The sequence below is a fragment of the Charadrius vociferus genome, unplaced genomic scaffold (assembly GCF_000708025.1).
Source record: "Charadrius vociferus isolate BGI_N301 unplaced genomic scaffold, ASM70802v2 scaffold244, whole genome shotgun sequence".
NCBI lineage: Eukaryota > Metazoa > Chordata > Aves > Charadriiformes > Charadriidae > Charadrius > Charadrius vociferus.
The window spans coordinates 1,327,236-1,350,781 of NW_009648822.1; the positions used below are offsets into that span (position 1 = coordinate 1,327,236).

At 37.7% G+C, this 23,546-nt stretch overlaps 1 protein-coding gene across 1 annotated transcript in view; it reads left to right on the top strand.

The window, feature by feature from the left end:
- Positions 1-2,159: 2,159 nt before the first annotated feature.
- The window catches only part of LYSMD3 (LysM, putative peptidoglycan-binding, domain containing 3), a 25,593-nt gene continuing 4,206 nt past the window's right edge, over positions 2,160-23,546 (top strand). The window contains 1 exon segment of the mRNA XM_009886874.1: positions 2,160-2,271. Within this exon segment, the coding sequence (XP_009885176.1) occupies positions 2,160-2,271 (112 nt within the window).

A 23,546-nucleotide genomic window follows, 5' to 3' on the forward strand; every position in this document is an offset into this window, starting at 1 on the left:
CAAGACATTCATGGCTCTTATTGAGAATACAATGCGTAACAGACTTGAGGATCAAACATTGAGGAACAATGTTTGATTCTTACATATCGATGTATTTCATAATTCCAGTGCAGAAAAAGCTTACAGTTGGAAGCAAAGATAAAATACACAACTCTAAAACCCCTGGGTTTTAAAACTGTCAGCATTTCCAAAGTTGACTGTATTAACTTGCAAGACATTTTCACTGTTTTTATGTGGAACTGCTCTGAAAAGTACAAACCTTCGAGCTCGAAAGAGAACAGTTGTCTAACCTTTGCAAACTCTGAGACAATTACACTGTCTGCAGACGCAGGCATCATCCATACCAAACTGAGTAATTTGTTGACCTTTTAGCTTCAGCTGTTACTCTGTCATAGACTTCGCAAATATCTTCCCACGGTACATGCTTCTAGTAAATAATACTGAAAACATGATCCTTAAGGGCAAGATTACAAAGTTTAGAATTACGTGAATTCTATTACTTCTACTAGAGAGCATTCTAAAACTATAGGATTACTCCTGTGGAACAAGAGAGGTTTCACAATCATACCATCAATTATTTATCTGGTGTGTATTCTTTCTTGTTACATTATTTGTACTAAGATTTACTTTGCACAGCCTGCCAAAAGTAGTATTTATTTTGTTTATATAAACTCTGAAAATCATGATTATTTGTAAAAGTTGTTGTAATATAGTAAAAATAACATAAATCAAGACTTAAGAGAATGCAGAACAAATCTATTCAAATAGCTGAAAAGATAGTGTAGGTCACGGTATTTTACTTTATTAAATATGAATTCACTATGTAAACTAAATTCTAACATAAATTTATATGGGAACACAATTTGTTCCTTATTAACTGCACAGCATAAAGTTCAGCAGAAGCCTTTGCAAGATCAAGGATTAAAAGACAATTCTTCCCCATCTCCCTCTCTCCAGTATACCACTGATTAGGTTAATCTTTTTTTTTTTTTTTTTTTCAAATGAAGCTTAAACTCTAGTCCTTGTTCACTACTAAATTTTGGTAAATTACATGTTTGGTGCATCAAATACTCCTTTCTGCTTCAGCTAAATGTTACTGAGTTCTGTTCTCTCAATCCAGGATATTCAGTCAGGCTTTAAAACAGATTAATCATTCGAAGTCATTTAAATGTTTTTAAAACAACAAGCAATGGGATGTTATACATCTTCAGTACATCTTCAGAGTATGTACAAGTCAATGGACAAACTATTGCATTACTATGTTCTGACTAAAGCCATTTCAAAAAATGATTTGCAGTATCAGTGTTAGTTTGTAGCAATGCTGCGTACTGAGGCCAAGATGATGTTTGAAAAGGGTTTATAATAAAAGCTTCTGGCATGAAAACCAAAAGAAAGTACCTCTCAAAAACTATCTACACGTTTTAATAGTATTAAAGAATCTTAAAAGTCTAAAGAATCACATTCTTTGATCATATAATTAAAAAAAAGTAAAGAAATCTAACTCAGAATTCTGAGTCATGATACCTCACTAAAATTTTCTTTTAGTCTGAGTTTTATGGCACTTTCTGAAACACATTTGCATTTCCCCTGAAAACACAGAATCCTAATGTAGAACCCAGCAAAGCATATGCTGATTCCACACAGTAACATCCACAGCAAAGTCACAAATTTTGTGAGGAATACCGTTTCAATCTATTGCTCCGTTAGAGCCAAGGAGAGGTAGGCTTATGAAACTGGTGTTTCTCGTAACTGATAAATCACCAGGATTAGGTTACATTTTCTGTTCAGTTTCTGGAACAAATTTCAGATGAAGATTTTAAAGTTTATAAAGCATGAGTGGTCTTTTCCGCAGGCTTCTGTGGTGAGTTGAACTCGGCTCCAACTGAGCAATAGATTGAAATAGTATTCCTTACAAAATTTGTGACGTTGCTGTGGAAGTTACTGTGTGGAATCAGTATATGCTTTTCTGCAGATTTTTACACTGGCTTCCATGCTTAATAAATCAAACCTTTAAGAATGAGAAGATCTCCTGTCTGTTCTCACTGATGGGTGAGGGAACCTACAGACTAGTGGCATTTGGAGAGGTGAAGAAGGGAAATGAAAGGGCTGTGAAAAATTCCGGATCTGAAATGAAATGACCGTGAAATGCCCAATATGGAATGGAGAATGGCAAAAGAAAGGAGAGTTCATTTAGAAAGAAGCAGATGGAGCGAGGGATTAAGTATGGAGAGCCTCAGACTTGCCATTGCTGTTCACAGAAGCAGCAAGCAGGTATGCTGGAGCAGCACCCCATCCTACCCAGTACCTATGATGTGATCACCACCGTTCATCTTCGTGCAACTCCCTGCAGATCTCTGAAGTCCTCGGACACCATACAGCGGACACCATACAGCGCAGCCAGCGTAAAGCCTAGTGCACTTTTCACTGCCTGTCCTTGTCTACTCCCAGCAATTACAAACACCCAGCCAAGTAGAACATTCAAAAACTGGCATGCCTCGTACTTTGCATTAAGTACAGTGTTAGGGCTCTCAATGGTTGCCAGAGAGAAGTCTATTCACAGCAGAGATGTCAGCACCCGGCAGCATCTCTGGCCAAATACAATGGGGGAGAGATACATGTACTCTTTCATATGTAAAGACAAGATTCTCTGTAGTAGGCAGGAACAGCACAGAGCAAGAAATTTCACAAGGCCATTGCCCTTGCTGCACCTGTGGTAGAAACATATTAAAAACCTGCATTATTTTCATCATTTTTATGCTGGCATTCTCAGAACCACTGAAATTTACAAGTTTATGGCAATTATAAAAACTTTGATTTACTAAACTTCTCCCTTCTATGTTGTCATGATGCCAAATTAAGAGAGAAGTTTTTTATTTCATACTGGGGTTTTCTTTGCCTCAAAGTTCCCGCAGTTCACAGATATGCAAAGGAGGACACAAGAGCTATGTCTGCAACACCTAGCATCTGGGTAGTGGGGATTACCCCAGTCTGTCCGGTTGATTGCTGTTTCTTTTTTGGTTTGAGCTTTTTCATTTAGGTGTGGGATAAGTAACTCTCTCACCCTAGTAAAGACTGGAAAAGAGAGTGTTCCAGACGTATTATTTCAAAATAATATCTTCCTATATCCCCCTTTTTGCCTGCAACGTGCTTCAGGGTAGATAAAGCAGGAGAATTACAGTAAGTCCCAACAAGTACGTCTTTATCTGCACCCCTGTGCTGCACTAACAGTTGCAGCATTGGGGCAAGAGTCTGCCTCACCCGTTCCCACGTACATTATTGAGTGTCACTGGATGCCCGTGCTCCCAGCTCTTCTCTAGGGTCTCGTCTCCCTCTTAACCGCAAAGACATTCTAGGTACATGCCCACCATCCCCCTCCTTATGACTAACATCGGAAAGTGCTAGACAAAGCACAAACGCAGGTTACTAGGTGCTGAAAATCCCTTGATCAGCTTTCACTGTCCTAAAGTTTTCAGGCTCAGCTACCTACCTACTCGCTACTGCTGCCGTGACAGTGCAACCTCAGGTGCTAAGGAGATTTACCTGCATTTGAGATTAATGACACTGACATCAGTCAATGACTCTCCTGATCATTTGCTTTCTAACCGTTGCCATATTTTAAAAAAATCTTATTATCTGTGACCACACGTATCACTGGGCATGGCCAATCTAATGTAACCTTACCAACATCTCCACACGAAAATTCTTGCTTATTCAACTACATTCCTATGAGAAAGGCACGCACCCTTCCAACTGAGACATTTTATCCTAAGGAAGAAACGATGCACAAGCTGCCTGCCATGTTTATATTTACTAGTTAGAAAGGTAAATGTGTCGTCACAGCCAGGAACCAATACTGGAAGTGGTAAATCTGCAAGCCGAGGCCAAGACAGAGGCCTGATGAGAAATCCAAATCATCTCATCCTGTTACTAGAGGTCACTGAGAGGTAAAACGTATCATAAGCCTAAAGTACCCCTTGAAGTTTTCTGGCAGCTTCTTTTCACTTCCTCAGAAGAATGTGAGTGGATCTAAACCATACCCTTAAATTTAAAGTTCTAAAGCGTGTAATCATCACTGGAGACGCAAGTTTTCTCTCTTAAGCCAGGTAATGCTAACGGCTTTCTGAGGCAGCTGCCTGCTCTGCCTGTTCTCATTCTGAGCAGGGAATAAAGGGCAAAACTCCCAAGCAGTGCTGAACCCACCAATTCTGTTTGCTAGCAGCCAGCAGAGACAACACAAACCTCTCCTGCAAATGTTTGCAGTTACCTTATAATTTGCTGGTCAAACAGAGAACCAGACAATAATTTTGACTAGTAGTAAAACCCAGATTATTTTTACCCAGAGTACCTCCAGTGAAACGACTTGGCATTATTAAGGTTACTTTATATTTAGAACAAAGATCAGAGTCTAATGTAAATAAACTTTGTCTGCAATCTGCTAATTAACAATGATAAGATACACACCAGTAAGAATCTGCTTCAATTTGTACCAATGAAACAACACTGTTTTCAGCTGCAGACTTCTAATTTATCTCATGCAACTCATGAGAATCTATCCGTATATTCTATTCTATATTTCTAGAACTATTCTATAGTTCTGACTACATGCTGTAAAAATCCAACATATTATTTTTGAATAGTTCCACTTGGCATATACTCTATGTTTAAGCAAAAGGTCAATCTCGTTTTCAGCTCCACACTGGAAATCCTTTTCCACCGATATAGCTCTAATGAAAACAGCAGCCATCTTTCACTAATAGAAATTATTTTACAGGATTTTCCAGAACCAGGGTCTAGCTTTTTACCTAGGCATTCAGCTCCAAGTAGGGCTTGAGACACTGTAAGCACTTATACGCTCTCTGAAATGGTTTCTTGCACAAAAAAGCAAGCCAATTAGAAAACAAACAAACAAACAAAAGAAAAAAAAAAGAAAAAACCCAAATCCCAACAACCCAACCATGAAGACGCTTAGCGCTCCCAGCTCATGCTTATTTTGTAGAAGTAACTGCACACCTGAAGATCAGGCTCATGCACATAAGGAACCAGAAGTCCACCTGAGGAAGGTCTGCAGGCTTCAGCGAGGAACACCCATTTATTCCACTTCAGTAAAGATCTGAAGTTTCACAATAATTTCCATTTGTATTTCTTTTGGCGGTTTCTCACATGGCCTCAACACTTTTACTTCACGTATTTTTAGAACTTGTGAGCTGAGGACAAAACTACCGTAGCTCCAAATACCAAGTACTTGTCCTGAATGAAGTACTACAGCCTGAATGAATAGCATATATTACAAAAATTAATTATGGGCTTCTACAATGTACCGGTTATTTTTCTCATACTTAATAACAAAAATATAACAACCTGTTTTGCAATAGCGCTTCATGCATAACAATCTTGCAAGAAAATAAATCTGTAGGGTATAGAACAGTAAATTGCAGCCTCATGGTGGGGATTAGATGGCATTATTTCAGGTATACCAACAAAAGAATTATTGCTAACCACAGTGGATTCTTACAAGTTAACATGCATGTATGAGCCAAACAGAATTTTAACTCGTTGCCTAATTATTAGAATAATTATGTCAGTGAGTTATTCTTTAGTTCATAAAAACGCATTATTAAACATGAAAATTTGTATCAACTATATGTATTAAATTTAAGATGAATATCAAAGCAAGCTTCATTTCTACATGTCTTCAATGCATTTTAAAGGTATTAATTTTTTATTAGATTGCAGCAAAGAATGTTGGTTTTTTTATGGATCTGTATTTTACAAAGACCCCCTAAAGACTTCTCTCTGTAGAAGTAAAAATGTATTTGTATCATTTTTGAGCAGGTGATTAGCGTAGGGCCCTCACTCTAATCTATACAGCAAATTAATCTCTTAAATCTGGGCAATCCATTTTTAAATAAAACACATGATAAAGTATTTATGTGGTGAAAAAAACTCCCCAAGCAAAAATTGTTTGGGTTCAAAGACTTCTCACACTACCTTTACCATGTATTGTGCTTTCCTTGGCTTTCTAAACCTTTTAACCTATGTCACAATTTAATAATCACTATTTAATAATTATAATCATTCCCTTATTAACTGGGTATTTCTTTTCGTTCTTCTAAGGCACCCTGTAGTTCAAGACAAGGAAATCTCTTTGTTGATTAGTTATTTAAGACCAGCAACAATAACTATGCTGGAAAGAAAGGTGCTTTGAGAGGATTACACAGAGCCAGTTCTCAACAGCACCAAGCGGAGAGCAGCAAATTACAAACCCAAGTACTTCATTGCATGTAACCAAATTGGCTGGTTGAAATGCTAATTGCCTTTCAGCCAAGCTAAAGGCAGACAGGGGACCCCGTGCTTCAGAGAATGACACACATTTTTTTACCCCACTTCTGCACCATTGTCTTGCTGAGAATTATTCAAAATCTATTCATAAAGGTAGCTCTCTTCCTAACCTTTAAAAATGTGGGAAATTTCTAAAGCTCTGACCAGTACCTCAGATCTGTTGGTCTGCCAAACCCATAACAGATGGCTGAATTAAGGCCATGTTAAATCCTTAATGAAGCAAAGCTTGAAACAATTCAGAGCAGCAACATATTGGACCAGTCCAGGAGAAGTGACTGAGGAGAAGGAAGTTTCTTTTGCCATCTGAAAATGAGAATCATAACCATACTCTAACTAATAAATCTATCCTAAAATCAAAAAGAGATAACCAAACAAAAATCCGTTGGTATATAAAAGGATACTGTTATAACATTCTAGAGCAAATCCTGTCTTTAACTTGCTAAAAAATCCACCAACATAAAAGTTGCAATGACCATGGAAAGCATCTTCTCTGTTGTCTAATTTTGCCAGAGAAATTTAGCCTGTCAAGCCTGTCTAAATAAGTACAACTTTATCTAAATAGCAACCTTGGTTTGGACTTACAAATTATTTCATTAAAAGTAATTCAAACAACTTTAACTAGTATTATAGGAAATACTCATAAGTCAATCTATGAAATAAAATTTTTCATATTTTCAGCATATTTCAGAACTCCCAGTTTCCAAATTCTTTCTGCAAACAGCCACAAGTTCTCACGTATAGAGTATACTCAATCTTGAAAATGTTTATTGACACAAAGAATTTTCCAGTGAGATTATTCACTCAAAAAGTGACTTAGGCCAGTGAGGCTTTGCAGAAATAGTATCATTCGTGATTCAATAACTTTTTTCAGAGTAAAAATCAGAGCCCACCTGGAATAAGATAAATAGCCTCTAATATTGAGCCCTCCTGTCAATCTTTTTTTTTTTTTTTTTTTTCCTGGGAAACAGTGATATAGCTCCTATTAGATAGACATAGTTCTTGAATTTCTAGAACTATGACAAATACCTACAATTGACATAAATAGTTCTGTAAGCTTTGATTTGATGACGGAGATGTTACATAGCATCTGAATCTTAATACAAATTGAAAGACATATGCAGGCACTACGTATGCTTATTTCTAGCGAGGAAAAATGTTACATTCACCATTATACACAACAGTGACTATACGTAAATCGGCCAGTCTTGTAGAGCTGAAGTGCAATTTCTACAAATGAGTAAAACCAATCAATAGGATTACACATGTAAAAATAGTTATATACGTGCTTATATCTTTAGGAAGTCAAGGCCTAACACTCGCTGAGCAACAAATTTCAGCATATTCTTTGTATTTTCTCTCACCTACCTACATTTTTCTATTTCTTAGTGAACAATTAAATTGACCCAATAGCAAGAATGCACTGGAAGAGGCTGGTCAAGAAAGAAAAAAGTCAGACAGCAGGGTTATTCAGCAATAAAATTAAGCTAAATTGCATCAGATACCCTATCTCAAATAACATCAAGAGTTTGACATACAGTTTGCTGTTTTGATGCTTCCAAAAACACATTAGGCTAGAAATCTTCGGATGCATTTGAGACAAATTTTCATTCTCCCTTTCTTTGAAGTGTGCTGCAAGGATATACTTTTCCATCAAGTTCTCAATGAAACATTCTAAAAACAAAGTTTTGTTAAGCTTTTAAACTACTGCCATGTACTTTTAAAAATACAATAATTAATAATCACCTCATCATCACCATGTTGTAATTCTGAACAACTATGGTAGCTGTGTACCAATATCAAAGGTGATTTCTGAGTCATCAGTATTTTTTCTCCAAATTGCCATAAATTGCTTGCACCCAATGACTGAGATCCTTACAGATCTCTGTAGTGGTACTCTTCTTTAGTGCTATACATTAAGGCATATGCTTTCATAGCTTTTCCGCTAGTTCAGTTTCAGTCATCATATTCACATGTTAAGTAAAATATGCATGTAAGCATTCACAGACTTAAGCACTCTTATTTTTTTAATGGAATTCCAGAAGCAAATAAAAAACCCTGGAAGACAAAAAAGTTTAAATCATAAAATTCCATGTATATTAGAGGTTTTAATAACAGGTTATCATTTAGACCTGATTCTGAAAATTTCATTCAAATAAAGCTCACAACAATTTCCAAGGAAAGTATTGCACTGTAGGTTTGAATGCATAAGGATCAATCTATCTCATTCACTAGCATAAACTCTTTAAAACTCATCCAGTATTATTTTTCAGCCTTAAAAATGCTGACAGCACAAATAAACTCCCCAGCATTAGTTCTCACAAAGGCAAATATCATTTTTCCCATTGATTTCCATGTGACCAGGACACAGATCACAATTACAAGCTAATAAGCATGTGGTCCCATTATCAATGTTAATTAGTTCACTCAGATGCAAATTTAGTAAATGCCATTGATTTCTTCATGTAAAACTATTAAAACACAAAAGTGTATTAGAAAGCTAGTAATGCACAAAACTGTATGTTAGAAATCAATAACAACATAAATATTCGTAATAACAACAAGTTAGAAATTAAGAATTGTACACCCTTGAAATACATCAGCTTTTACAATATCAAATATTTGGTCATTTCAATTTTAAGCCTAATATGCCACAAACTATTTTATTCCCTCAGGAATCTCGTTCTCCTTTCCACACGGAAACACAGAATATATTTAGTAGGAGAAAGCTTGTTTTAGGCTTAAGGGACAGATAGACTGAATATATCACATTCTACCTTCATTTACTAAACTGTCCTCATGGCAGATTCTCAAAATGCTTAGTATTTAACTGAAAGACTCATTGTAGAAGATGTGTGCAAAGTATTATCAGAAAAAAACACTTTTGGTTTCTATACAACTAAGATTTTTTAAAATCACATGCTATTTCACATCCCCACTACAAAGCAATTATAGACTCATTAAAAAACAATGACTGATGTTTGGCAAGCAGTTCCGTATACATTTGATCTTAACTTTATCTGGGCTAGCCAGGGTGAATTATGCAATGTCTTACACAGAATCAGCATATCAAAAGCAAGAAGCCCAAGCAATATTTCCAATTGTAACCACTTACATGTCATATTTTAATGATTAACTTGTTTAAAACTCATTCCTTATCAGATGATGATTTGAAAAATTCATTCTTGCTTTTAACTCACTCTCCTTTGCAATACACAATGCATAGGCAGCTCCTTCACTTCTTTTATTTTCCCCTAACTTAAACAGTGAAATCAACATTTTGCACATTGTTGAGAGTTAAAAGTTGCCAGCTAGGACGCTTCAGGCTGAGTTTCATCATGATATGATCCCCTGAGAATAGGATTTTCCATTGGAAAGACTATTGTCTCCACCTGCCCTGCTCTGCAGAGCAGAAAGAGGAGCCACTGGAACACGAGAAACCTTAGCAGACTCTCACTATACAGCAGCCGCCGGCGGGCGAGCGACACGCTCGCTGTCTGCCGCTGGTTAAACCCTGTCCCCGACGCAACAGGTGCCGCTGGTGGAACCCTCCAGCTGGAGAGTGGACACCTCCGCAGCTGATACAGGATGCTCCCGAAGCAACCGGCACCTCAAACAGAGAGACAACAAACCTACCTAGACCCGGGGACATGGACATCCGCGTCTTCTGGACTCAGCCAGCCGCCTGCACGCTCTCTGTCACTCACGCATTATGCATTCCCCTCTCCTACTCCTCCCTCCGCGCCGCGCAGCAGCGTCCAGCACTCTCCTCCCTCTCCTGACTCCTGCTGCCTTCCCGCTGTTGTGGCAGATAAAGGGGGGTGGGATGCAAGAGGACAAAATTTTTCCAAGCCCCAGCGATTGCCCCCACGCTGCTGTCATTGAGACAGAGCCAGCCCCTCCAGGCACAGCCTCGGCGGTTCTTCCACTTAGCTGGGACTGCACTTTTTTTATTACTGGAAGCAGCAAACCAGGCAGGATTTATCCCTGGATTATGACAGATTTTGGATTCAAGCCCTCGGCTGCACCAGGACACACAGTTCATCTTAATTCATAGCTATTCAGTGCTCGGCAGGCAGAAACAACTCCCAATACTAGATCAAGCATTCTGGACTCTAATTATTTCTCTAACTAATATCTAATTCACATTTCACGGTCACCACCGTTCCAAGCAAATCCTGAACCACACCACAGATACAAAGACACAAAGGCAGTTCTTGGGTCTTGCCAGTATTGGCTCCCAAACTCCCCAATTCTCCCATTTAATGGTAAACGTGTGTCTTCTATTTAATTCTCCCATATAATTCTACTACTTTTTCTATATAATTCTACATATCCCATAAAAGTTGAAGCATCTAAGCCCCAAATGTAGAATTTTGATGGAAACTCAGTAAGTCCCATTTGCACAGCCTTCACTGTGTTTCCACAACCTGTGAGATAGCTACTGCATCTTCCGAAGTGGAAAAGCTATTGCAAATGAATGCAGCAGCAGCATTTCATGTCGCTGAATCCAGCTAGATGCCTTAACACTCCCACAGCCCCTGCATCTCTCATACAACCTGAAACCATTCTATCAGATTTTAAAAAAAGCATCGATTCCAACTCCAAGGAAATCCAACTCCCAATACATTCGTAGTCTACAACAGTACACAACCACACACCAGGTACTTTGAGCTTGCTGAATCCTGTAATTTTAATTATTTTTTTTTTTTTTGTCCCAAATCCTCAGACTGTTCTGTCAAAACAGTACTCCTAAGCAGCTCGAAAAATCATGCCTGACACAACTCGGTGCAAAAGTAATGTAACAACCAAAGTGCATCTCATGTGAAACTTGACAGATGCATTTTTAAAAATCCCATATTGATTCTTAGTACTGAACACACAGAATCTATTGTAAACACCTGTTGTAATACATATTAGCATATAAGGGTTTAGAAATAAATCCAAATGTAAATCTAGCCTACTTTTAGATATTAATACACACAGCTTTATTTCACAAACAGAGCATTTAGAGGAAGGGAGGAGGGAAATGTTAAGCACAAAAATAGGATTCTGTCCTGAATGAAAGCAGAATGATTTTCACAACCTTTGCTGTAGTTTCCCGAAAAGTCACGCATTTCAAATGAGCTTCCTTTGCTTTGTTTTTAATTTACTTGGAGCATATGGAAAAAGCAACCACAGTGATGGAAATCACAGAGAGAGGAAGCACTGATTCTGCGAAGGCTAATACAATCTTTGCGTATAGAAGGAAGGAATACAGTGCAGAATTGTTAGGGCCCAAAAAAATGAGAGGATCTAGAAGACTCTGTGCCTTCTGCTGGCATTAGCCTGGTCGCTACATCAATACTGGGTTAAGTTATGGTGTTCACAATTCAGGAATCAGGTAAACAAACAGGAAAAGGTGAAGAAGATTCTGCAGAAGGATGAAAGGTTTGAAAAGTTGCTTAGTAAGACACTCAAAGACCTCAAGAAGTATTTTGCTTATAAAAATCAGAGTGACACTTCACAGTAGAAAGCATTCCACCTAACATCAGCCATCCAGTCTAACCTCATCACTCAGCACTACGGGATGAACAACCTCTAAAAGGTGGTTCTCTCTCTCCTCTGACTATAAGGAGAGTTCAAATGGCTATTGTAGACTACAGTCTGCAGTATAACAGATAAAGGCATAGATGATCTAAAATGCTGACACAAAAGTAGACATTAATAATCAGAATAAACTCCAGTTCTAACTCCAGAATAAACCTCCAGAGTGAAGGAAACAATCCACTGGAATGACTCATCAAACATTACAATAAAATATCTCTTTAAAAAAAAAACAAACACAAGTGTACTTTTTTCTTCTACAAAGCTATGCTGTGCAACAAAAAAGGAATTCAAGTAGATGTGTATGACAATCTCTATTATATGTCTGACCACTTCTTGCAGTAGTCCACCTGGGTTTACTTATTAATATATTTTTTGATCAGTAAGTTATTGTGCATTATTCCTATGCACCAGCTCCAGTTTTTCTGTGCTGTAAAGAGAGCAAGAAGCAGTCCTTCAAAGGACCATACAATCAGCTGCTGAATTTTGCATTAGACAGAACTTAATGTATGAGCATGAGAGATAAGCAGTATGTTTTTCATTAACATACCGCTATTATTTTCCTATCTCAGCCTCACAATCTAGATCCCACATTGTTTTTCCTCTCTAGATCCACAGGTGGAAAGGATATTTGAGATAGAAGACTTTTTTAATCTTTTATTCTATAATGTTATTTCAGTTTATATAAATTACTTCATGTTGTCTTCTTCTTGTCCAGCTTCTGTGGGAAGCTGGGCTCCCACCAACAACTGTCAAGCTGCTCAGTATCAGAGAGGCTGCCTTAATAGTCATCAGTTCTCAATTACAGCAGACCTGAGCACATTAACTGTTGCTAATTACAAAGCAAGAGTGAGAACATGGACTTAGGCTCACTAATTCACATGGTTGCTTTCACAGAACTTTTCAACAAAACGGCATCCAGATCCAAAATGACTGTAGCTTTTGTCACTCTCTCCCACTCAACACACGGTATTCCGTGTTTTCTCTCAATCCCAGAGGATTTCCCCAATTACTTTTTTTTTTCATTTTCATCACACCTGCGCTTCCCTTTTGTTATGCAGGAGGATGAGACAGAGCTCCCCACAGGATTTTGTCACCGGTGGTCCTCAACCAGCTGGAGGGTTGTTGGTGATTGACACGGGGCGCTCCGTATGCACTTTTAACAACTCAGCACGCTGCCCACACAGCACTCTCAATGTCAGGGGTAAACAATCAGGCCTGGAATTGGACCTACAACAGATATGGCATTGCACAGAACTATGCCTCCAGGTCAGCCGTAACTTCTCCTTTCAATAAAAGCAGTAAATAAGGTGTACTAAGTACACCCTTCAATTCTTTCTTTGTTTGGATTTCCTTTGTTTTGAATTCATTAAAACTCTGCAAGTTAAAAATGGCTCTGCTGTGAGTAAACCAATACTGAAAGCAGCAGCAATAGAATCAATGGACTCCAGTTTGTTTGTTTGTTTTGAAATCTTGCCTTTTCCCTTTATTGGCATCATCTGAAAGGAAAGACCAGAGAACAGGGAGTTAGACGAAGAAACAAATCCCTGAGAAGGAAAGCAGGAATTAAAGGAGCAAGATGAAAAAAAATCCAAAGGAAGGGCTTCAGAAGGGAGTATTTCCTCATCTTGTTCACATTTTTGTTTCTATTAAGGAAGATTTTTGTGTTGTATGATGGCCATTTGGTTTTCAATCACAGGTATTGCAATCTTAACCTACTAACATTAGAAAGCAAAAATAAATGCTGATAATAATTTTTTCTGAATATCCATAAATGCCACTAAAACTCATAGTTGTTTTCACCTGTGACATCCAAACTTCAAAATTCTGGGCTAAGCACTTATTTGGATGCAAGTAGCAAACAAAGAGAATTTTGAAATGTCAGTCCTGCACAGATTTCCACATTGCTCTATCACCTTTTCTGGTGCTTCAGCTGAAGCAGCTTGAACTACTTAGAATGAGGTACATTAAGCATAGGCATGGCTCTTTTGCAGATTAATCCTTAATTGAAACACACCAGACACAACTTAACTTTCCTTCTTTCCTGTTTATTAATGAATCACTTCCAGTACGACACAACACTTCTGAAATACGTAACATCCATCAGATACTGTTCTGACCAGTTCTGGCGTATAGGCAGAATACTGAGGCTGATCATGCTCCTCTCTTCACAGAGTAATCAAAAAGATACAGATGATTTTCTTGCAAGAAGTTCACTTGGTTTCATTGGAGAGTGGGCTATTTTTTTGAAAAGTGGATTTTCTTTAAATGATGGTCCACAATGGCGAGCATTTCTGCAAGACAGACCATTTTTAAGAACATTATAGACTACCACAAGCCCTTACATTCTTCCCCGTGGAGCTGTAGTGTGATATTTGATTCCATATAGGTAATTGTTTGCTTGGCTGATGTCTAGGATGCATCCCTCATGTTTTTTTCTCCTTACTTCTTCTCAATGTGATTCAAACTGGGGAGCAGATCTAACTGGCAGTGTTGAAAGAAACCACAGCTGGAACTACAAAACATGACTTTGGTAGCACAGTCTTCAGGGAACTATGTAAAAGTCATGCTTTGAAAGAGGGTAGAACTGACCAAGACTCACACCAGAGGTGTCATCACCTCAGAGCCTGACTAGTCTGTATTACCAGGCTTCTGACCAGCTGATGATCAAGCTTGTGTTGTCTGTTCTTCAAAAATGTGAAATAAGGTTTCTGATCACTTTTCTGTCACCGTCTAGCCGCACCCTATGAAGACTCCTATCCAGCTACCCCACTCTGAAGAAACGCGCAACCACTGTCAGCTATCACCTGGTGCCTCTTCAGCAGTGCCAGGCACTTGCACCACTATCTTTCCTGCACTGCTCCACATCCTTCTTGGTGGACTGGGAATGCTTTAATATTAAAATCTTGGGTTTATGGCATAGTTTCCTGATGAATAAACAAACACATGCAAAAAAAAAATGAGCACAAAGTAGACAAATACAAACAGTTCTAATAATCTGAGAAGACTGAATGACAAAATTTGAGTATGATGCTTCTGACCCAGCGGTTTGTGCCAGACAGGTTGATGTGCAGATGGGTGTAGATAAATTCAGGTTTTAATCCACTGTTTTTCAGAGACATCCAGGATTTAGGAAACTGAAAAATGAGAACCTATAAGCAGATCGCGCTCTTTTTTGATGGACAAACATTAATTTGTTTATGCTTCTTCTGACCAGCTTGGCAAAGGTTAAACTTTTTGTGGTACAGGTGCTTACTTGTATACTGATAAAGCATAGTGATCTTAATATTTAAAAAGAGCTTTTAAGTGAAAAAAAAAGAAGTCTTCCTATTATCACAAGAACAAGTAAATGTTCCCTGGCATCTGCTCATGGGAGGTTGCTATATTTTAACACGCATTACAGCAGAAATGCTATTCATATAATCATAACCTTTTATGACTGAACTTAGCTACACACTTGACAAAACTTTCACAAAAAGTGAGATGACTTCTAGAAAATGTTAATTTAAATATGTTCAAGCATAAAAAACCTGATCAAATTAATGAGAAAATAACTTATTTGTTTCCACTTAATGCATCTCAGATTTGGTTGATCAAGCTCCAGCGTGTGATTTTGACACAATTTCTTTCATTTTGTGTCATTATAATGACATTAAAAGAATGCCATCCCTGAAGAGGTGGCTTGGTCTTACAATGTTTAGTGTCTCCTTTCAAACCACAGTGGATGCTTACTGGCTTGTAGGTCACATGCAGAAACAGCAAGATGAGAACTTGGCAAGAATTGTCTGCCCGCTCCTCTTGTGCAGTTGTTGTTGCTCAATAAAGTTGCGGTCTTGTTTCTTCCAATCAAGTGTGTCCAGCTCTTCATTTGCAGCATGTCACTGACAATGTAGATAGTATGAAGTAAATCAGAAACTTTCTCATAAAAAATCCATCAAAACAAACAACTTCAGACCACGTCAAGCACTAGACTGTAAATTCAAAAAGTACGCCTACCAAAAGTGCATTTTCCTGAAGATAAAACATAATAAAAATCCTGAAAACTCTTCATAATCTCTTGCATCTAGATTGCTCTTAATTTCAAAATTCTCAAAAAGTATTTTAGACTAGAAAAGATCAAAGCAAAAGAGTTCCAGCTGCTGCATACAACCTCACTCGCTTTCCCAATTCAGATAGGCATTTTGTTTGCTTCCTTTTGAATGAGGAAAAAAAGTACTTGGAAACACAAATAACTTATGTTTTTCAACTTAAGAGTTGACTCTTCTCTTTTCTGACATTCTTTAAATGAAACCTTGAAGTGTTTACTCATTCGTTGTTTGCAGTTCCCCCTTGAAATCAGAGATATTACTTGAGTAAATGTGAAATTAAGTACCCACAATAAACGTCAGCTTCCAAGTAAGTATCCTCCATAATTATGAATTTATTTTCTTGGCTGTGGGGAATCCTGGCATCCATCCTTGCTGTAAAATTGTGTCTATAAAGGGGGACTGGAACATCTTAGCATTCTGATGCTGAGATAGTGACCCTGGGGACTGTGAAGGATGTAGACGGAAAAAACTTAACATCTGCCAACACAGAGGGTAACACGCACTCTTTTCGGAGTTGGTCTGCAAGGGAAAAAGATGCAACTAGTCTCAATACATCCGTTTTCAGTTTCATTTACACTTTGTCCTGAACAAAATCTAAGGCCTTCAGGATTTCCTTCTCTTAATGTAATGTTTGATCTGCAATATTTTTAAGCTAATGAAATAACTGTATGCCATTACTTTTTATTATTTTTTTAAGTGTGACATCTATGAAGTTACATGTTTATTATCTCCCTCTCTCCTGTGACACCTAAAATCTGAGTACATAAGATGCAAGGAGATGGAAAATCAAACCACTTATTATGTTACAGTGCAAAGCACCCTAAAACAACTGCACATGAAAGTTCTGTGCATGATTTGTTATTCATCAGGTAGGTATTGCAGAAGCCCACACTGACGCAGTAACATAGCTTCATACAAAAATATTCCTAGAAAAACATTACCCATGTAACACTACTATGAAAGACACTTTCACATAGCTTTTTAATTCATGGCATTCCAAATCAAAAACAAGCAGTGGTTCAGACAAGAAATACAAATCTTCCATGAGAATGTGATAGACGAAGGAGAAGGTGCTGAAATGCATGTTTAGGATATACAGTATAAATCAGTAAAACCCACACTGTTTAAAAACTGTATAAGATCAGCTAACTTGATGGTTTAAAGTTGTTTGCAGTTTATGCCCACCATGTGTGGTGCTTCCCTGTGGTTTGTTATTTTACTTCAATGGCAGAGGGAGGAAACCAACAAAGCTCAGCAACCATACCGCATAGCACAATGTAACCATGGAAGCATTTGTCCTCTTGTCACAGCCTCTCCAGAATGATTCAGCCATTCATTTCATTGAATCAATATTGAAGCTTTTAAGATTTATTACTTGAGGGTGGAGGAAAACTAATAAAACAAATTCCTTGCTGCTTCCCATTAAATACATCTTGTCACAGTAGGCATATTAATACCTTGTAAACACTTTACTGATGTTGTGTGGGCTATGTTACTGTCTCTCCTTATGGAGGGATTACTCGTAATGTATTTGCATTAACATGCCTGATACTCATTGAAAGAACTTAAAGGTTTCTGACGCATTCTGCTGTCCTGTATAGAAGCTGAATCAAATAGAAAGACAAAAGTTGTAAGAAAACAGGGGTGGAGGGAATCTGTTTTAAAATTCATGAAAATGCTCCCGTCAAAGAGTTTCTATGTCTACTAGATCACTCTCTTACTTATGTCATAAACTGGACATTTGTAATAATACTTTAAATGCTTAAAAAAGTTGAATGGGATGATTTATTTTACAAGTACTTCAATATTTGTTAAAATATGCTACAGTTATCTACAAATGACAAAGATAAAGGCAAAACTCACAACAGCATTTTTTTGTATGGAAAAGAACCATTTCTTAAGATGCATACTGATAAATATTCAAGATTACAGGTAGCTATAGTATACGATAATTTTTTCATTTTTTTAAATCAACTTGATACTGAAAATTTGAAAGCAAGCATAGCAAGATGTTTACAATTACAGTACCATTACCAGTACTACTATCAGGAGCAGAGAATATTAATTCAGCAGTTTAATTTACACTTGCATGCCATTAGAGGTGAAAATTGAAGGCACCTTAAATACACAGTTCAAATACTTTTCAATATAGCACACTGTGAATGCCATACCTGCTCAGAAATTAAAGCTTTTCAAGACTCTGAATCACATCCTTTACCATGAGATAGTCTCCCTGCTCCTGCTCCCGCTCCCTCTACTATTCCCTCTCCCTTTTGTAAAAGCTGTTCAGCATACCCCACTACTCCAGCCGCAAGGAGCTTTAAACAAAGGATGAAAGTAACACTAGGATATTCCAGACAACTCCCTCGCTTGCCTATAGGCCTCTTTTCACGTGGGAAGAACAGTAAACGGGTAGAAGAAGCAGCTGCACAGCTGACAGGGTTGAACGGGTGTATCGGGGTCTGCGTACTGGCACTTTCCCACTCAGTGGAACAACATCAAAGGACTGTTTGCCAGTGAAAGCTTTTCTCACTGGTAGCTGTACCAATACAGAATATACCCGCAGTAAAAACTTGTGTGCCGGCGGGCTTGTAGCAAGGAAAGGTCTGTATCAATGATGATGCAACCATACCTACAGAGCAGTGCACCAGTAAGGGTGAATGTCAATACCAAAGAGACCAAAGAAAGCTTCTGCCACAGCTGAAATCCCAAGGCTTAAAAAACACCATATAACATTTAACTCCTTCCTGTGTGAGGAGAACTATCAAAATCCTTAAGCTTTTTATTTCCAAAATTAAGAAGAAGAGTTTACTAGAGCTACACACAGCCAGTATTCTACAATCAAGAAAAAAATTTGGATAAATGTGCAACTTGGTGCAATAGTATAGTAAAAATTCAATCAGAAACAAAATAAAAAATAAATCAGTATACAGGTTATAGAAAAGGGAACTATAGAGCAGACACTTTAAATCATACTGTATAAATTACATAACATTAAAGACATAAGGGAAAACCACTGGGTTGGCAAGACAATGACAAGTTTAATAACCATATTTTAAATCTCTGTAACAATCAATTCCAAAGATACAAAAGAAGGTTTTGACTATAAATGCAGCCTGACAGCAAACCTAGCCAAAATAATGTAAAGGCTGATATGGGATTTCACTTACAAGGAGGTAAAAGAAATTAATGGAATAAATATGCGATTTTATACCAATAGTGCATTTTGGTTTAATTCTGAAAAATTATAAATTTGAATGACAGCAGTTGTGCTGGTATAACAGAGCAGAATATTTGGAGGACTTACTGTTTAATGACATTACCATATGGCAATGCTAGCGAGCAGTGCACTGCTGTAAAATGGATTAAAAACTAGCTGGTAGAAATAAAAAAGTGTTCTCCAGGAAGAGATTATGAACAAAATATAAATTTCATTATAAACAAATGAAAATACTTCTATTATGCAGTTCAACAGGGGTTACAAATAGATCTGCTGCTCCTCAACACTCTCTTTCTGTAAATACAAAAAACACAACTGGATGTTTATGATGTCAATATTAGCAGAAAGGGAATGACAGTATTACAGCGATACAGCTCACCTGGTAAGCTGGTTCCATTAAAACAAGTCCTGTTAACGCTGCTGAATACCTTCAAAGCTAAAGTATAGGTTGTACCTTACCAATGATCTTCTGGATCATTTTCATCTGAAGAAACTCTAGCAGCGAAGCAGCTCACTTTAAGTGTCCAATGTGATGCTGCGACTGGGAAAAAAATGGAGTTAGCGTGATCTTCAGATACATCAACAGCAGATTACTGACAAGTAGTTGGGGTGAAGGAATCATTTACCTTTGTATGTAGCACTAATGGGGTGGGTATTTGAAACCGCAAAAAGTTCTGGTGTCCACATTTTAAAAACAATGTAGAAACCCACAGAGGATACAAACAAAACAAATTCCCAAAACCTGAGAGCCAGAGAAAGCAGAGAGCAAAAGTTAACAAGCTCTGAATATTTAATTCAGTTAAAAAACAAAAAAAAAAAAAAAAAGAAGAGGGAAAGACTTGACTACAGTACAAAAAATCCCTCAGAGAAAAAACATAATGAGCACAGAAAGTGTTCTTTAATTTACTCAGGGAAAACATATAAAAAAGTAACTGTTACTCCTGGACTTAAGTACAGATTCATCCAGCTAAAATTGGAAGGAATCTATGACAATCTTTAAAAATGAGAATTTCAATTATCACACTACAGAATCTCTTATTCATCAATACAGGTACACGAGTAAGAATTCAAAATCTTATAGCAATATCTGTCTGCAAAAAATTTGAAATTAATTTTCAAGAGACTATACTCTATTTTTGCGTACAGTCTTTACCGTAACTGAATGGTTTCACTGTTAAGATTTTCTTATTCAGAGGATACCTGAGCTATGCAAAGTAAAATGTAAATCAGAAGCAAATATGCAGTTCTATATAGATTTTTGAAAACTAAATATCAAACAACCAATGCACCCTGCTGGCTGTGTTATGGAAAGTACACTGCATATTTTTATTATAAATATGTATTAAATTTAAGTAAAATTTAACTAAAAAGTAACCTATTTGTGTCAAATAACCAAAGGGAAGCAGCAAATACGTGAAATATGAAATCGGGAAATAACAGTTTCAATCCAAAGATAAATTTTAATTTATTCTCATTAAAACCATAACAATACTAAATTAAACAAATAACTTTTTGGTCAGTTTTGAAGAATTTTAGAGTGAAATTGTTGGAACCTTGCTAATTAAAAAGGGTTTCTGCTAATTTTGAGGATCAAGGCCCAGATTATAATACTTACAGCTAAATGTATACACACAAATATTTCCACTGGAGAACAGACTGCTCTGTAAGTGTCTGCAGATTTAGCATTATTTGCTTCCTGCATACTTTTATAGTTCTTAGATAGCTCCTCTTACTGCACCTCGCACATCTGGCAGTCAGACACTGCTTAATAATGTCACACTTCGTTTGGACTGCACTGGAGCTACAGATCTACCCTGATGTTACTATTTCCTACGATGCTAGTACCATTCCCAAGTACCAAGCAGGGAAGCAGAGACAGACAAAAGCTGTCTATTTACTTCTCTGTTAATCTTTTAATGAGTCATTACCATGTCATTCAAGCAATTAAAACATACATTTAGATACTTAGCACTAGCAAGCTAAACGTAAATCTAGCACTGTGGTCCCAATTCATAGAATGACTTGAAGACTTACAAAAACAGTGGTGGCAGGTGACGTGTATGTAATTTCCAGACAGAAATAACATTTATTTTTCAATTAAAAATTACTAACAAGTCATATCAGCCCTCAAACACCTCCTTTACAGTTCCTTTCTATTAATTCCTAAAGACCTCTTTAATATTCCTATGCGTATGCTTAACTTTCTCGCTCTGATCAAGCCACAGTAGATATAACATGACCAAGGGGAATGCGGTAGAGATCCCTGCAGTTGCTCTTGGAATGCCATGGAGTGATTAACACTGACCCTGTTGCTCATTGAGAATGCACTATTAGGATATGCAAAGCAACTTACATGGAGATGGAGAAAGGCTGTATTCCTATTAGCATTCATGGGAGCTATGCAGCTACAGTCTTGTTCGTCAAGTTTGGAATATACGCTTTTGTTATTGATGGGAAAATGTCAGTAGTTACAAATGGTTACACACAGGGGTATAGCAGGGTCAAAGCAAACTCCAACACTTTCTTTCCCCCTCTAAGGCAGAGTGCTGCTTCAGCAGTTCTTTTTTGACCTGATGGTACACCTCTTTCGATAAAAGAAATGGTGAAATTCCCTGCCCTGACCTTTTCTGCAGCCTCACCACCCGAAGATTAAAGAAAAAAATCTCCAAAAGGATATGCCATTAGCGGAGTATGATGGGACAATCATCAGACACCGCTGCAGACATCACTGCCTATGAAATCTGCCTTCCAGACCTCTGCAGGTCCACCCACAGCTCTGACGGGTCTCATAAAACAGTCTTTCAACAGCATGAATAGGGTCTGAGTCATCAGTTTCCCAGCTACAGACAACTACAGTTGCTTCACTTCTACTACTGAAAGCTTCCTTTAAAAAACAAAACAAAACTGGTCGGTGCTGCAGATATTCTTTGCCAGATGTGGCATGACACCTCTTAGTAGACGGAATTCTCATTCACTAAGTTATAATTACTTCTTGTCAACTTGAGATCCCAGAAGAAAACTTAAGAGTTTATGGGAAATTAATCCAATTTTGTCACCTTCAGTATTGTTCTCGCTGGAAACACTGTTGGCGGAAGATTCAACCTACTTGCATTTTGCCATCCCCAGAAACACATAAAATTATTCTGGGACCCTAAGAAGTATGTTCACACATGTCATGTATTTTGACAAACCCAAGCTCGTCTTCAGTGTACAGCAGCTTCTATGTAAGGCTGTATCTAAGGCCTTCAGTGCAGCTATGTTAATTAGCACAAGCTGTGCATCTGATCCGTGACAAAAATAGAAGGCTTATTTCTGAGCAGGCTTTGATTGGGAAGATGCTATGAAATACTCTGAGGAAGAGAAAACATCCCTTGTTAGGCTCCTAAATGGTTTAGGAATAGTCTCCTGACAGGTAAGAAACTTTGGTTTGAGGAAATTCCAATTACAATTGGCATCTACAGCAACATTTTAACAAAGGCAGAATAAAAAAGCCTGAAAATTAGCTTCTACTGACTGTGCCCAACCTCCTGCTGGAAGGAAATCCTGTCTGCAGGTTAGCACTGCTCCGTGCTTCTCTGCAAAGGGCAGCAATCAGACTTGCCGGATCGGGCCAGCTTCTCTTTTACTCTTGCTGCTGACTTCTGCACCTGAGAATATTGATATTCTTTTGCGCAAACCTCCTCTTATTTACAACATAGTACTTCTATGCTCTTGACAGAACAGTTATGCTGAAATGTATGGCATTTCTTGTTGATTCTATTTGGCTAGGGAGTACCTAGACAGCCTCAGCACTACTTTTAATTTTACCCCATCCATTCCTCACCCACAATAGAGCACTGGTTTAAGGTAGATACTGAAATATGCACATATTTACTCTGTAAAATAAGCTGAGACGCACAGCACCTTGACAGTTTATTTTACAATGCCTGGAAATGTGGCGTCAATCTCCTTCAGCTTCTGTGGGCATGAAGCGTGCCACTCAACAGAGCTACACAATCGCTAGTTCTGACGTTTACGTCCTCAGACTCACGTCATTTAGTTTTCAAAACCGAAGTCATAAAACAATTCTGCCTTTGTTAACACCAAACATATTTCTAACCTCTTTGGTTGTTCAGGAAAGTCGAGAACATCATATAGCAAAACTCAAAACCAGACGGCAAAAAAGTCCCCTACTTAAAATCTGTGTGTGGGGGGGGGTGTGTCTTTTCTTTTTTTTTTTTTTTAAAGATTAGATTTAATCTGTTGAGGAACCACGACTCGCAACAGCATTTGTCTTCAGCAACAATGCAATCATTTGTTACCACGCACTTAGCCTA